The sequence below is a fragment of the Bos javanicus genome, chromosome 5 (genome assembly GCF_032452875.1).
Source record: "Bos javanicus breed banteng chromosome 5, ARS-OSU_banteng_1.0, whole genome shotgun sequence".
Lineage (NCBI taxonomy): Eukaryota > Metazoa > Chordata > Mammalia > Artiodactyla > Bovidae > Bos > Bos javanicus.
Window position 1 is genome coordinate 101,225,927 of NC_083872.1, and position 12,676 is coordinate 101,238,602.

The 12,676-nt window shown below is 37.3% G+C and overlaps 1 protein-coding gene across 3 annotated transcripts in view; it reads left to right on the forward strand.

Annotated features, from left to right (window-relative positions):
• LOC133248159 (pregnancy zone protein-like) overlaps nucleotides 1-12,676 on the forward strand; it is a 60,703-nt gene that overhangs the window by 21,308 nt on the left and 26,719 nt on the right. For all 3 annotated transcript variants that reach the window (XM_061417955.1, XM_061417956.1, XM_061417957.1), the window contains 6 exons: nucleotides 1,209-1,318; nucleotides 2,009-2,170; nucleotides 2,720-2,947; nucleotides 7,607-7,670; nucleotides 11,635-11,777; nucleotides 12,339-12,488. In XM_061417955.1, the coding sequence (XP_061273939.1) occupies nucleotides 1,209-1,318; nucleotides 2,009-2,170; nucleotides 2,720-2,947; nucleotides 7,607-7,670; nucleotides 11,635-11,777; nucleotides 12,339-12,488 (857 nt within the window). The remainder of the gene's footprint in view (nucleotides 1-1,208; nucleotides 1,319-2,008; nucleotides 2,171-2,719; nucleotides 2,948-7,606; nucleotides 7,671-11,634; nucleotides 11,778-12,338; nucleotides 12,489-12,676) is intronic.

A 12,676-nucleotide genomic window follows, 5' to 3' on the forward strand; every position in this document is an offset into this window, starting at 1 on the left:
AGAGAAAAGAACATGGCATATATTATAATTATACAATGCAAAAGAGGGCTTTGGTTATATTTTTATATTTGTAAAGTAAAAGTTTGATTAAAATAGTCACTTTTATTTTTTTATTGTTATTTCAATTTAAAAAAATATATAAGAACAGGAAAAAAAAGTTAATTTTAGCAGGCATGAAAAGGACAGGCTAGATGAAAAATATATTACAATGTGTTAAATCAGAATACTATCCAAAAAGACCCCAAAGACTACAATTTTGGGGGTCTGGGAAATGGAAATATCATTAGCCAAGATAAAGAAAAGATGAGAAAGAATTATGGTGATGAGGATTTGTCTAAGACAATTCATCATAGCTTGGAATATCAAAATGTCAGTTGATTCACTCAATGGACAATTTCAAAAGAAAAGTCTGAGCAAAATCAGGATTCGAAATGTAAATCTGAAACCATTCTTAGTGTATTCAGATCATCCTAAGAGAAAAAGCAAGTGTTCTGAAAGTAAGTTAATTATCATTGCTAAATTGAGGCTAGAGGTGGACAAGGAGGGGCTCAAAAACTGAAACAACTACAGTCAGAAGATTAGGTAAATAGGTAGAATAAAACTAGAAGACATAGGATTAGAGAAGGAAATGGCAACCCACTCTGGTATTCTTGCCTGGAGAATCCCAAGGACAGAGGAGCCTGGCAGGCCACAGCCCATGGGATCACAAAGAGCTGGACATGACTAGGTGATTGAGCACACATAGGGTTAGAGTTGCGGCGAATGAAAAAATAGTTTCTTTTGACAGGAGGAAGGCTTTAGATAATGGAGATAATATACAGATCACACTTCACTGAATGAAAAAGCCCTGGGTATTGGCTATACTTCTTGCCATGTGCTGAAAAGAAGGCTTTTGCTGGGGAAGGGGTTTGTGACAGAAATTTAAGAATATTTTTAGGCCAGTGTGAAGAATGAAGTTGTTCCCAGATGGTTGCTGGGGAGGAGCAAGACAGAGCAAGATCTCTGAGGAAATGAGAAAATCTCCTCAAGAACATGGATGGAACAAGCAGGATATTTGTGAAACCAGAGAATTGAGGAATTATAGATCTCAATGAAAGAATAAGAGTATATGGACTTTTTTTGTTATAATGGAGTGAAGCTGGGATGGGATAGGAGGTGAGGTGAATAGAACATATAGAACAGTTCAACTTCTCTGAATTATTCTTCAGGGTTGGAATTAACCGGACATGGATCAAGTGAAATCACAAACACCTTAAGCAAACTGAAATTTACGAAAGTGCATTCACATTACAGACGTGGGCTTCCTTTCTTTGGGCAGGTAAAGTTTCTTTTCAATGTAAACATATTTGGGGGCATATGACTTCTAGGAAAATCAATTTTTATATCAAAACTTATCTTTTAAATTCATCAAAATTCTTTTATTATACAAAAGCAAAATTTATTATAAAAACAAACATTTATTTAGAGTGAGTAAAGAAATTATAAAAACTTAAAAGGCAAATACCTTATATAGGGCTTCACTGGTGGCTCAGCAGTAAAGACTCTACCTGCCAAGCAGGAGACCTAGGTTTGATCCCTGAGTTGGGAAAATTCCCTGGAGAAGGAAATGGTAACCCACTCCAGGAGATCCCATGGACAGAGGAGCCTGGCAGGTTACAGTCCATGGGGTCGCAAAAGGTAGTACACAACTGAGAAACTAAACAGTGACAACAAAAACAAAAAGAAGCCTTATAATGAGATACAGAACAACAAAGATGAAGAAAACTGGGGAAGGTAACACCATGAATCTACTGTTGGCAGTTCTCAATTAAACACTCATAAGTTATCTAAACAAAAACATCAAAAAGAAAAATATTTTACAGCCCAGAAAACAAATCTTACTTTTATATTCTAAGATCTTCATTAGATGACAATGGCCAAGAAGTGAACACAATAGAGTAGAAAATGTTATTGCGATATACCACCTGAAATCAGCTTTCACTTTCTTATTTCTCTTTTCTACTTCTAGGTTCTTCTAGTCAATGAGAAGGATCAGCCAATCCCCAATGAGACTGTAGTGGTCAATGTGGATATGTTTCAGTATAGTGCCAGATTTACTACAAATGAGCACGGTTTGGTGAACTTTTCCATTGATACCAGTAACTTCACATCTTCTTTCATTTCAGTTGGGGTAAGTGGAAATCTAAATACAAAATAAGACACAAAAAGTTCTCTCAGAAAGCTTTCATTTTAGACTTTATGACATGATCTAGTTTCAGGAGACATTTATTAAACCATCTTGATAGTCCCTTGAAAATCCAACATTTTTATAGCTTTATTACAAACTAGATTTTAGTTGTTTCTTTGGTAAACCACTATTTTCATTTTGTGTGAAATATTCTAATGTCCTTATGCAATGTACAACCATAAGGGTATTAAGAAAAAGTTATTGATCTTAATTATGAGTGAATGTGACTAAATTCATACAGTGTAGCTTTAAATAAACTTAACGGAAAGTTGTTTATAGATTATATTTTATTTTGGAAGGCAGCCTATAATGAAATCAAGTAAGCATGGGTCTTAAAAAATCTTCAGCTAATGACAGAGTGACTTTACATATATATAAAATGTTTATATATATATATATAAAATGTTTATATATATATATAAAATGTTTATATATATATATATAAAATGTTAATAAAAATAACTTACTTAAGACCTTTATTCTATCCATTAGGTCATTTACAAACAGAATAGCCACTGTTTTGATAGCAGGTGGCTTGAAGAATCTCACATACCAGCAACGCACACTGCAAGTCATATTTTCTCCCCAAGCAAGAGTTACATTCAGCTTGAACCTGTGGCTGATACTGTGATCTGTGGGCAAACACAGGAGATTCGGGTGCACTACATCCTGAATGGACAGATTCTGACAGATGAAAGGGAATTAACCTTTTATTATTTGGTAAGACTAAAAGCCACTGTAGCTCTTCCTAATTATATAAACCCTAAAAGATTGCTATTTAGTTGATAAGTCATGTCTGACTCTCTGTGACTGGGATTTCCCAGGTAAGAATAATGGAATGGGTTGCCATGTCCTTCTCCAGGGGATCTTCCCAATTCAGGATCGAACCCAGGTCTCCTGCCTGCAAGTAGATTCTTTTCCACTGAGCCACCAGGGAAGTTCCAACTAAAAAGATAGAATTTGTATCTAAATAATGCCCTTTATATCGATATAATTTCTGTGTTTATGAGTGAAAAGAAGTTGCTTCCTAACAACTTAATGCCTTAATTTTTCATTCATGTTCTAGTCTCCCCTGAAACTTTGTTTTTTTCATTTTTTTTTCTGAGTTCCATTGGAAAATTATTTAACAGAAGAGGAAAGCACTTAGGTGACATATTAGTCAAAAAGAATGTTTTATCATAGAACTCAGTAGATCAACAGACAAAAGATAAAAATCAAAACAGTCAATAGGAAATAAAATGTATAAACAATCTTTAGGAAAAAAACGTTGAATTTTACCTTAATTGGGAGAAATGAAAATTTTAAAAATAAAGCAGTAGACTTTTACTCCTATAAAAGTTCTAAATAATTTACAAGTTGAAGAACTTGTGTGTGACTATAGGGAAAAGTACATTGACAGGCATATTATAAATTGGTATGATACTTTTGGGGTCAGTATACCTATTTATGTCAAAAAATTAGAAATATTCAAAGCTGGTAGTTACCCAAGTAAGACTTTTGAACAACAACAACAAAAAAACCTTATGTGTAGAAAATTCTGTATAGGAACATAAACAATATATAGTATTTTTGTAATTCTAAAAAAAGTAGAATAATTGACAGTAAGTTAGAATCCTAGTTTTATTGCTTCCTAGTTATGTGACCTCAGGTAATTTACTTAATCTCATCTGTAAAGAATAATGTCAATCATTTCACCTGAATACTGAAGATAGTATTTAAGCTTTAACATAGTCAATGAAGCAGAAGTAGATGTATTTCTGGAATTCTCTTGCTTTTTCAATGATCCAGTGGATGTTGGCAATTTGATGTCTGGTTCCTCTGCCTTTTCTAAATCCAGCTTGACCATCTGGAAGTTCTCAGTTCACATACTGCTGAAGTCTTGCTTGAAGGATTTTGAGAATAACCTTGCTAGCATGTGTAATGAGTGCAACTGTGTGGTGTAGTTTGAGCATTCTTTGGCATTGCCTTTCTTTGGGATTGGAATGAAAACTGACCTTTTCCAGTCCTGTGGCCACTGCTGAGTTTTCCAAATTTGCTGGCATATTGAGTGCAGCACTTTCACAGCATCATCTTTTGGATTTAAAATAGCTCAGCTGGAATTTCATCACCTCCACTAGCTTTGTTCATAGTAACGCATCCTAAGTCCCACTTGACTTCACACTCCAGGTTGTCTGATTCTAGGTGAAGGATTACACCATCGTGGTTATCAAGGTCAGGCAGGAGGAGAAGGGGATGACAGAGGATGAGATGGTTGAATAGCATCACCGACTCAATGGACATGAGTTTGGGTAAACTTTGGGAGTTGGTGATGGACAGGAAGGCCTGGTGTGCTGCGGTTCATGGAGTTGCAAAGAGTCGGACATGACTGAGCAACTGAGCTGAACTGAACTGAAGTCCTTTTTTATACAGTTCTTCTGTATGTTCTAGAGGCTTTCCTGGTGGCTCAGACGATAAAACATCTGCCTGCAATGTGGGAGACCCGGGTTCGACCCCTGGGTCGGGAAGATCGTCTGGAGAAGGCAATGGCAACCCACTCCAGTACCCTTGCCTGGAAAATCCCATGGACAGAGGAGTCTTGTATGCTATAGTCCATGGGGTTGCAAAGAATCAGACACGACTGAGCAACTTCACTTTCCTTTCCTTTCACTTTCTGTATATTCTTGCCACTTCTTCTTATCCTCTACTTCTGTTAGATTCACACCATTTCTTTCCTTTATTGTGCCCATCTTTGCATGAAATTCTACCTTCAGTTCAGTTCAGTTCAGTTCAATCACTCAGTCGTGTCCGACTCTTTTCGACCCCATGAATCACAGCACACCAGGCCTCCCTGTCCATCACCAACTCCTGGAGTTCACTCATACTCACGTCCATCGAGTCAGTGATGCCATCCAGCCTTCTCATCCTCTGTCATTCCCTTCTCCTCCTGCCCCCAATCCCTCCCGGCATCAGAATCTTTTCCAATGTGTCAGCTCTTCACATGAGGTGGCTAAAGTACTGGAGTTTCAGCTTTAGCATCATTCCTTCCAAAGAAATCCCAGGGCTGATCTCCTTCAGAATGGACTGGTTGGATCTCCTTGCAGTCCAAGGGACTCTCAAGAGTCTTCTCCAACACCACACTTCAAAAGCATCAATTCTTCGGCGCTCAGCATTCTTCACAGTCCAACTCTCACATCCATACATGACCACAGGAAAAACCATAGCCTTGACTAGATGGATCTTTGTTGGCAAAGTAATGTCTCTGCTTTTCAATATGCTATCTAGGTTGGTCCTAACTTTCCTTCCAAGGAGTAAGTGTCTTTTAATTTCATGGCTGCAGTCACCATGTGCAGTGATTTTGGAGCCTCCCAAAATAAAGTCTGACACTGTCTCCACTGTTTCCCCATCTATTTCCCATGAAGTGATGGGACCAGATGCCATGATCTTCGTTTTCTAAATGTTGAGCTTTAAGCCAACTTTTTCACTCTCCTCTTTCACTTTCAAGAGGCTTTTTAGTGTATTTAATTTTCTTGAATACTTATGCTTCACTGACTACACCAAAGCCTTTGACACAGTTTTCCACAACAAACTGTGGAAAATTCTGAAAGAGATGGGAATACAAGATCAGCTTATCTGCCTCCTGAGAAACCTGTATGCAGGTCAAGAAGCAGCAGTTAGAACCGGACATGAAACAATGGACTGGTTCAAAATTGGAAAAAGAGTATGTCAAGGCCGTATATTGTCACCCTGCTCATTTAACTTCTATGCAGAGTGCATCATGTGAAGTGCCAGCATGGATGAAGTACAAGCTGGAATCAAGATTGTTGAGAGAAATATCAACAACCTCAGATATGCAAATGACACTACCCTAATGGAAGAAAGCAAAGAGAAACTAAAGAACCTCTTGATGAAGCTGAAAGAGGAGAGTGAAAAAGCTTGCTTAAAACTCAACATTCAAAAAACTAAAATCATGGCATCCAGTCCCATCACTTCATGGCAAATAGATGGGGAAATAATGGAAACAGTGACAGGCTTTATTTTCTTGGGCTCCAAAATCACTGCAGATGGTGACTGCAGCCATGAAATTAAAAGACGCTTGCTCCTGGAAGAAAAGCTATGACAAACTTAGACAGTGTATTAAAAAGCAGAGACATCACTTTGCCTACAAAGGTGCATATAGTCAAAGCTCTAGTTTTTCCAGTAGTCATGTACGGATTTGAGAGGTGGACCATAAAGAAAGCTAAGCGCCAATGAATTGATGCCTTCTAGCTATGGTGCTAGAGAAGACTCTTGAAAAGTCCCTTAGACAGCATGGAGATCAAATTGGTCAGTCCTAAAGGAAATCAACCCTGAATATTGATTGGAAAGACTGATGCTGAAGCTGAGGCTCCTATACTTTGGCCACCTGATGCAAAGAGCTGACTCATTGCAAAAAACCTTGATGCTGGGAAAGACTGAGGGCAGGAGGAAAAGAGGGCAACAGAGGATGAGATGGTTGGATGGCATCATCGACTTAATGGACGTGAGTTTGAGCAAACTCTGTGAGATGGTGAAGGACAGGGAAGCCCGGTGTGCTGCAGTTCGTGGGGTTGCAAATAGTCAGACACAACTGAGCAACTGAATAATAACAACTTAGAGTTATTGCCAGAAAAAAAGAAAAATCTTAAAATTATTTAGTTCAGTACCAGACACATGGAAAGTGTAAGTACTTTTAATTTTTTTCTGTTGTTTTTTTTTTTTTAAATAAAGGCAGCAATAGATAATGCTATGCTATGCTAAGTCACTTCAGTCATGTCCAACTCTGTGCAACCCCAGAGACGGCAGCCCACCAGGCTCCCCCGTCCCTGGTATTCTCCAGACAAGAACACTGGAGTGGGTTGCCATTTCCTTCTCCAATGCATGAAAGCGAAAAGTGAAAGTGAAGTCGCTCAGTTGTGTCCGACTCTTAGCGACCCCATGGATTGCAGCCTAACAGGTTCCTCTGTCCATGGGATTTTCCAAGCAAGAGTACTGGAGTGGGGTGCCATTGCCTTCTCCAATATTTTATACCTCCCTTCACTATATATTGCTTTGCATATAATAGATGCTTAAAATATATGTTGAAAGAATATGTAAATTTAAAATATCAATATCCAAGATAAGTAGTAAATAGTAAGAAAATTCTAAAACATTGTAAAATTACATGTTTGTTATTTAAAGTATATTGTTTGAAGTTTATTACTTAAACTACACAAATTGGAAAATATTGGAAGAGAAATTTAGTAAACAAAAGTAACTTTGGGGTTGAAGTAGTAAGATTCTTGTTGTTTGTAAATTATAAATATGTTATTTGTATATTATAAATATGTAAGTTTAATGACCACCCTTTAAAATGATAATAAACGTATTTCCCTCTGTCTTCAGATCAAAGCAAGAGGAAGCATCGCTCAATCAGAAACCCATGTGTTATCCATTAAACAAGGAGAGTGTAAGTATTTTCAGGATTTCTTATTTTTTTTTCTCTTAAATTGCCCTAAACACTTTAGCTATTTCTTACATCAGAGCAAATGGCTACCAACTTTCTTCCATCAACCAAAGATGGGGAAGCTACTTTTAAAAATAAGAATACTAGGTTCATTTTAGTACTTTTTAAAATCCTTTTTATAGTGTTTCTATATTTTAAATTTTATTTCTAAAGTAAAATATACTCATTTTATTATTAAATTTTTTTAATTCAGAAAATAACTGAAAAATGAAAATAATCACCAAAGAAATATTTTACTCTGTATGATTTTGTATTAGTTTCTTATTGCTTCTGTAGGAAGCTGGCTGGCTAAAAACCACACAAATTTACTATCTTGTAGTTCTGTAGAAAGAAGTCTTACTGGGCTAACATCAAGGTGTCAGCAGAATGAAATTCCTTCTGGAACTCTAGAGGATTACCTGTTTTCTCACCTTTTGCAGCTTCTAAAGACCTGCGTTCCTTAGTTTATGGCCTCTTCTGTCTTAAATGCTAGCAACACACCATCTTCAACTCTCTCACTTGTCTTCCTGCCTCTCTCTTTTAGATCATACTTTCCTTCTGGGTTTTCTTGAATCATAAATATCCATTGATATCTGTTAATTAACTTTTCAAGAAAGACTCTATTACCAAAGATACGTATGTTTAGTCTCTTTGTTACATATCCCCAGACTAAATCTCATAAGTAGCGTCCCTTTTTTCCTGTTCATTTGAATTATAGGCTATCAGTTTACTAAAGCAATTTTTATTAACAAAAGCATATTTGGAAAGATTAGAAAGTCCATTCACCCAAGGTGAGTGAATATTTTCAAGAAAAATAAAGAATACATATTGTAAAGATTAGAACATATTTGTCTTTTATTTTTAACACACCATTTCTCACAATAGTACCTGACACACAGTGGGCATGCAATACATATTTTTAAACTAATTCATAAATGAAAGTTAAGATATTTCTTTATGATTTACAACTGTTACATTTTTTGGAAAAAAAGTTTCCCCATTAAAACTATACTTCAAGAGAGTCTATCTTTCTATCTTGATATAGCTCATAATAGGAGCTTTGCATAAAAACATTAACAAAACATGGTCATTGCCCTTAAGATGCTATATTTTTTGTACACTCTTCTGCTTATGTGTTTAAATAAATCCCATGCTTTATTAAAAATTCTAATGGAAGAACTTAGAACTAAGTAGTATTTCTTTATTTTGTAAAGTAGAAAAATTGCTAGCCAAAAAAAAAGCCTCAACTTGCTTAAGATAAACTACTGTGCCAAGAATTTTCACTCTATTTCTCTAGTGGCCCTTTATCTCTTTTTATTCAAGCAGTTCAACACAACATAAAGCCAGCATTGCACTTCAACATTCTTCAAAATTTTCCAAATGAAGATTGATTTTTATTTAATCTCCTAACTCTACTATTCACCACCTTTGTTGAACTAATCATAAAAAGCTGGATTAAAAAGACGTTTATAATTAATCATGACTTTTAGATTGTGCTTAAAATCTTGTGATTCTTTGAATTTCAAATTCATTTGTTATTAAATTTCTACTAACTGTATCACTAAATGAAAGCTTTTTTTTTCTAGTCTATCCATTTTCCCAGCAGCATGAGACAACCAAGGCCATAATGAAGACATACCACTCTAAACCCTGCTCACCATAGATTCTCCTTAGGTCCATAAAATGTCTTATCTAGATAAAAATCTCTCTTACTAAATTTTTTATTGCTTAAAAAAATTTAATTCAGGTACTCAAATATGGAACAGTCCCTCTAATTTTCCATTTATCATGGATTTTTATGGGACTGAACATTATATTGGTTTTTCTAGAGCAGGTAAGTTTGTTCCCAGTAGCGTATCAAAAACCAAATTTCCTCATGAGGAAATTTCTTCAAAATTAGTTCCTGCTTCCCTTGTGGCTCAGCTGGTAAAGAATCTGCCTGCAATGCCGGAGACCTAAGTTTGATCCCTGGGTTAGGAAAATCCCCTAGAGAAGGGAAAAGCTACCCTCTCAGTATTCTGGCCTGGAGAATTTCATAAACTGTATAGTCCATGGGGTCGCAGAGAGTCGGACGTAACTGAGAGACTTTAACTTTCACTGCTGCTACAGCTAAATCGCTTCAGTCGTGTCTGACTCTGTGCGACTCCATAGAAGGCAGCCCACCAGGCTCCCCCGTCCCTGGGATTCTCCAGGCAAGAAGACTTGAGTGGGTTGCCATTTCCTTCTCCAATGCATGAAAGTGAAAAGTAAAAGTGAAGTCACTCAGTCGCGTCTGACTCCCAGTGACCCTATGGACTGCAGCCCACCAGGCTCCTCTGTCCATGGGACCCTCCAGGCAAATCCTACATAGTATATTAAGTATCTTGAGAGGTGAAATGGGGAGAAGGAAGTGTCTCTTTCCGTAAGATAAAGCATACTTTATTTTAACAATAGCTATGTAAATGGTTGTTTTTCCATTTGTCTTGGATTTCTGGGAAACTGTTATATTTAAGTACTCTTGTTTAATCATTCGTTATGGCCTCTTAATAATTAATTCCTGCTTATGTTTAACCCTGCTTCAGAAATTCAATTCCATATGGTTTTAGTTTTACTACTTCAATTTTTTTTTTACTAATTCATTTTCTAAATTTATTTTTAATTGGAGGATAATTGCTTTACAATGGTGTATTGGTTTCTGCCATACAACAACATGAATCAGCCACTAGTTCACATTTATTTTAACCCTGCTGTTTTGTGTATTTTGCCACAAGTTGCCCTCAAATATTCTATAGATGTATAGGACAACAGCTTTAAAATAAATTTAAGCTACAAAGATCAGACAGAACAAGATTAAAGGTGCGTGAATTAAACACTATGTAATTCACACAGAAAACAACTAAAATAGATGCATTAAAAAATCAGAGGCATACTATATTTTGTACATGATTATGTGTACCTCTGCTTGTGCTTTGTCACTCAGTCATGTCCGACTCTTTTCAATCCCAGGGACTGTAGCCTGCCAGGTTCCTCTGTCCATGGAGATTCTTCAGGCAAGAATACTGGAATGGGTTGCCATGCCCTCCTTCAGGGTGTCTTCCCAACTCAGGGGTTGAACCCAGGTCTCCTGCATTGCAGGTGGATTCTTTACCAGCTGAGCCACTAGGGATGCCCAAGAATACTGGAGTGGGTAGCCTATCCCTTCTCTAGGAAATCTTCCCGACCCATGAATTGAACCAGGGTCTCCTGCTTTGCAGGCCAATTCTTTACCAGCTGAACCTGTATCTCTGCTCTATTGTAAATGGCCTGAAGGTAAAGATTGTGTAGCATTCTTTGACTTCCCCTCATGCATATGACAGGCTTTCCTGGACATGACTGAGCGACTAAGCACATTCATATGACAAAACTTGTGCTGACTTGATCATAGAGATCATTAAAGATGTCTAGAAGTTCTTCTCTCTTGATTTCTTAATGTCTTTTTTTTTTATTTAAAAATAGAGACTTACTAAATGTTCTTTCTTTCTTAAGCAGAGGAAATTAACAATGTAATCTACATCTTTAAGGAAAATATTAATATCAGTGGTTCAGCATATGTTTACTGAATACTACTGCATAGAATCTGCCTGCAATGCAGGAGATCCACGTTCGATCCCTAGGTGGGGAAAATCCCCTGGAAAAGGGAATGGCAACCCATTCCAGTAGTCTTGCCTGAAGAATTCCATGGACAGAGGAGCCTGGAGGGCTACAGTCCACGGAGTCACATAGTCAGACATGACTGAGAAACTAACACTTTCACTTTCACTGCAAGCACAGTGGCATAAAGGCAAGTCTTTTTGTAACTTTAGTACACTCCACATGTAAATAAGTAAAATAATTTGAGAGGCTCCTCTTTATAAAACTGAAGCTCTTCCCTCTTCCTAATCTATTATCTTGAACTTTCTTTACTTTGTAGTAAAAGGGGTATTTTCCTTCTCCTTCCGAGTGGAATCGGACATTGCTCCTATAGCCCAGTTACTTGTTTATACCATTTTACCTAATGGAGAAGTTATCGCAGATACTGAGGAGCTCGACATTGAAAACTGTTTTGCCAATAAGGTGGGTGTTTTGTTTAAGCCCAGTCTTTTTCTTCATCGCCTCTTTTTGAAGCATGGAAAATAAGGAACTTATGTTCATTAAAAGACTGTCAGGTAGTGCTTCTAAAACTTTCTGCCAAAGGATCTCTAACAGCAGAGAATGATAACAAAACCTGAGCAGTCTAATGGAGAAGTTCAAAGCAGGTGGCCATTGGCACGATTTCTTGCAAGTCTCTTGTTTTATCTGAAAATTCATGAGGAATTCAAAATATATTCTAGGGACTTTCCTGGGGTGTGTGCTGTGTGCTAAATTGCTTCACTCATATCCAACTCTTTGTGACCCTATGGACCATAGCCCACCAGGCTCCTCTGTCCATGGGATTCTCCAGGCATGAATACTGGAGTGGGTTGCCATGCCCTCCTCCAGGGGATCTTTCTGGTCCAGGGATCAAACCCGAATCTCTTACCTGCATTGCAGGTAGATTCTTGATCACTAGCACCACATGGGAAGCCTGGGGTAGAAGAGTGTCTTAAGATTGAAACAATTGGAAAATTCATTGCTATAATTATATCCTCCTTACAGGTAAATCTGAGCTTCTCCTCAGCCCAAGGCCTCCCAGCCTCAAACACCAGCCTGAAGATCACAGCCGCTCCTTACTCTCTCTGTGGCCTCCGAGCCGTGGACAAGAGTGTCCTACTAATGAAGCCTGAAGCTGAGTTCTCACCTCAGTCAGTGAGTCCCATCTCAGTCTTGGATATCAGAAAATGCACACATGATATGACCATTTCTGGAAGCTGAAAATTATACCTGCAAAGGACAAGTTCTTTAGAGTGTCAGGAATAGTGCACTAAGTCACATAAGAGTTTGAATTCTACTTGTTTCTGAAAAAGACATTGCACAAGATGCTTTCCACAGATAAT